This window comes from Poromitra crassiceps, assembly GCF_964638095.1.
Source record: "Poromitra crassiceps genome assembly, chromosome: 14".
NCBI classification, from domain to species: domain Eukaryota; kingdom Metazoa; phylum Chordata; class Actinopteri; order Beryciformes; family Melamphaidae; genus Poromitra; species Poromitra crassiceps.
The window spans coordinates 40,625,127-40,628,243 of NC_139633.1; the positions used below are offsets into that span (position 1 = coordinate 40,625,127).

Sequence of the window (3,117 nt, forward strand, 5' to 3'; positions counted from 1 at the left end):
ACACACACACACACAGAGCATTACACACAATGAATGTTGTGTTAACATTGTTTCTGCTGTCTTCTCACTGAAGACGCTCTGACAGTAGAGATCCAGACACAGAGCTCGGGGCCGGGGACAGAGGCCCCACTCTGCCCAGGTACACTCACTGCTCCCCGGGCACAGCCGGCCCCAACTCTGCCTCTGTCTGTGGGGGCTCTGGGGCTCTGGAGCTCTGGAGCTCTGCTTCATACCAGCTGTTTATCGGGAGCTTGGACTTTGACAGAGAGAGAGAGAGAGAGAGTGGGAGGAGGAGAGAGTTTGATTAAAGGAATACACAGATTTGTGTGTGTGGCAAACTTCACCGTTAACCGATGAGAAAATAGACACCAAAATCACCCATGTGTCATATCAAGCTAACACTTTAGCATATTACCATACACTGTGGTAAGTGATAGTAGCTGACGAGCAAAAGTGAGAAAATGAAAACTTGTAGCTGCTCTAAACATATTAATGCTAATTAATTTGAAATGATATGCAGCCAAGTCTAAAAAAACAACACCGTTTAGAACTAGCAGGGACTACTTTCTTCAAGGAAACGTCCCTTTTTCTATGGGAGGTGAAGGTGGTGAGCGAAAGGGGGACTGTACATAGAGTAGAGTAGAGTAGAAAAGTGTATTTATGTGTCACTCCTCAATACAACAACAGCATAAAAACAATTTGGTACATACAACAAGTATTGTGGACCACTCACTAGGAGTTATGAGACACAGACTTTGAAAATACAAAAAAGAAAAACACACAGTAGTGTACAATAAATCACGTATGAATACGTTGTTTCTCACATGAAACATAAAACTGGCTGCATCAGCTATATTGAGATCATATTCTGTTTGTCAAATGTGAATCTACATGCTATTTAATAAACACCACTAACAACAGTGTACTGTTCTTAGTTTGCATAATGCTAGTCAAGTCACCTACTGTCTGTCACTCAGCGTAGTGAATGCTAAAGTGTTAGCATGGAGCACCAGAGCCAAGGTTCTACAAAGGACACATGATGGAGTACTTTGGTGCCTTATCTTCTCATCACTCATGCACACAATGGCTACGTTTACATGGACAGTTTCAATCCTCTTTAACTCAGAATTCGATCCCAATCCTCTTCAAATTTATCTTGTAAACACCTAAAGCAGAATGAAAAAGGCCAATTCGATGTAAGGGGGTGGTGTAGTTCGTTTCTCAATGCGATTGAAGTATTTTTCTATACATGTGAACGCTCTTTCCTCTACGATCCTCTCTAACTCACTGCGGTCTTTCTGCGCATGCCCGTTGTCAGCAATCTCCCTCTCAAGAAAGAGCTCTGTCACACTTCAGGAAGGGAGGGGGAATCACATGGATACGTCAAACGCGTCAAACCGCGTCAGACACACCCGGCCCCAGCAGCTAGCGAAACATGGCCGCTTCCAGAGTGGCTGTTGACAGTTTCAAATGATGACAAATCAACCACTTTTGCAACGTGGGGAGGAGGCAGCGGATTTGTTTGGCGTTAACGTTAGCTGTTGTGGTGGCTATGGCTAACTTTAGCTAGCTAGTTGTGGCTACCTTCAACAGGCAGCGCTCCACAAGCTTGTGGTGACGCTAACGTTACATGCAAGCTAACGTGAAGCTATCTGCGGGGCAGTCATGATCTATAACGAAACGAATGCGCACATTTACATAAAAGTCAACATCACAGTGTATTTTCTTTAATCTAGAGGCATCATTTTTCAGTCAAAAGTGAAACGGGCATGCGCAGAAAGACTGCAGTGAGTTAGAGAGGATTGAGATTGGATACTATTTTCTCTTGTAAACTCGCAGGAAATAACGATCAATGCGAATGATTTGATTCGAATGATTTCATTTCGAATTAAAAGGCCTCATGTAACCGTAGCCAATGACAGCTGCTCCACAACTGAACTCAAATCAACTCTCAATAACATGTGCAAAATAAATCAGCTTTGTTTTTCGGTGAAGTTCAATGGACCAATGTCACAGAAACTCTGTGTATTCCTAAAGTGAAGGTGTGTGTGTGTGTGTGTGTGTGTGTGTGTGTGTGTGTGTGTGTGTGTGTGCGTGCGTGCGTGCCTTGGGGAACTATTAAATCGCTATTAACAGTTTTCTCTAAACACTCACAGTTTTGTTTTTAAGGGTGGACGGAGGGTATTTTGTGAAGGGCTGAGCGACCAATCATCTCCCTTTCCTGTCTCCTTCCACACTATACTCTTACAACAGGGCTTTAACAGCCATGTGTCAGGTGACCTTACTGCAGCTGTCCTGTCTCCTTCCACACTATACTCTTACAACAGGGCTTTAACAGCCATGTGTCATGTGACCTTACTGCAGCTGTCCTGTCTCCTTCCACACTATACTCTTACAGCAGGGCTTTAACAGCCATGTGTCATGTGACCTTACTGCACCTGCGTTGCAGTCTGTCTGCACCATTGACTGTATATTTATATGGGCGATGCGTCTCCACTTCCTACCACTATGCAAAAGTTTATACAGTCAATGGTTTCTGCACATGTTGCTTCTGTGATTCCTGGCTCATGTTCTGCTTCCACACTTCTGCTTCATTTTTCTCAGAAAAACGAGTAAACTGCAGATTGAAGATGAGCTTTGCTCTCATTACAGAGTGATAATGCCCCTGTTTCTTTGTGTGTGTGTGTGTGTGTGTGTGTGTGTGTGTGTGTGTGTGTGTGTGTGTGTGTGTGTGTGTGTTGCAGGGTGGTGGTGCTGGAGAGCAGGCCGACGGACAACCCTACAGCCCACAGCAACCTCTACATCCTGGCTGGCCATGAAAACAGTTACTGAGACACACACACACACACACACACACTGCACCCAGCCTGCTGGCAATGCAACTGGGAGACACACACACACACACACACACACACCCCTCCCATAGCCATCCTACAGCTAAGCTCCCTCCACCCCTATCCAGCCTACTGGCAACGCAACTGGGAGATGAGCAACGCGTGGCTGCTGCCCCCTAGCTGCGGCTTTGGCGGTCGCAACCGATTAAAATGCAGAGTAAGGTGGAGTAGTGGTGAGTCAGCGGGTTGGTCCGGCACGGGGATGTGCATTTCTCTAAAGGAC

The 3,117-nt window shown here is 45.5% G+C and overlaps 1 protein-coding gene across 1 annotated transcript in view; it reads left to right on the forward strand.

Annotated features, from left to right (window-relative positions):
- The window catches only part of LOC310788875 (mitogen-activated protein kinase kinase kinase kinase 3-like), an 80,453-nt gene extending 77,549 nt beyond the window's left edge, over positions 1-2,904 (forward strand). Inside the window, exons 34-35 of the mRNA XM_083650453.1 lie at positions 74-139; positions 2,745-2,904. Of these exons, the coding sequence (XP_083506579.1) occupies positions 74-139; positions 2,745-2,832 (154 nt within the window). The 3' untranslated portion in view covers positions 2,833-2,904. The remainder of the gene's footprint in view (positions 1-73; positions 140-2,744) is intronic.
- The last annotated feature ends 213 nt before the right edge of the window (positions 2,905-3,117 follow it).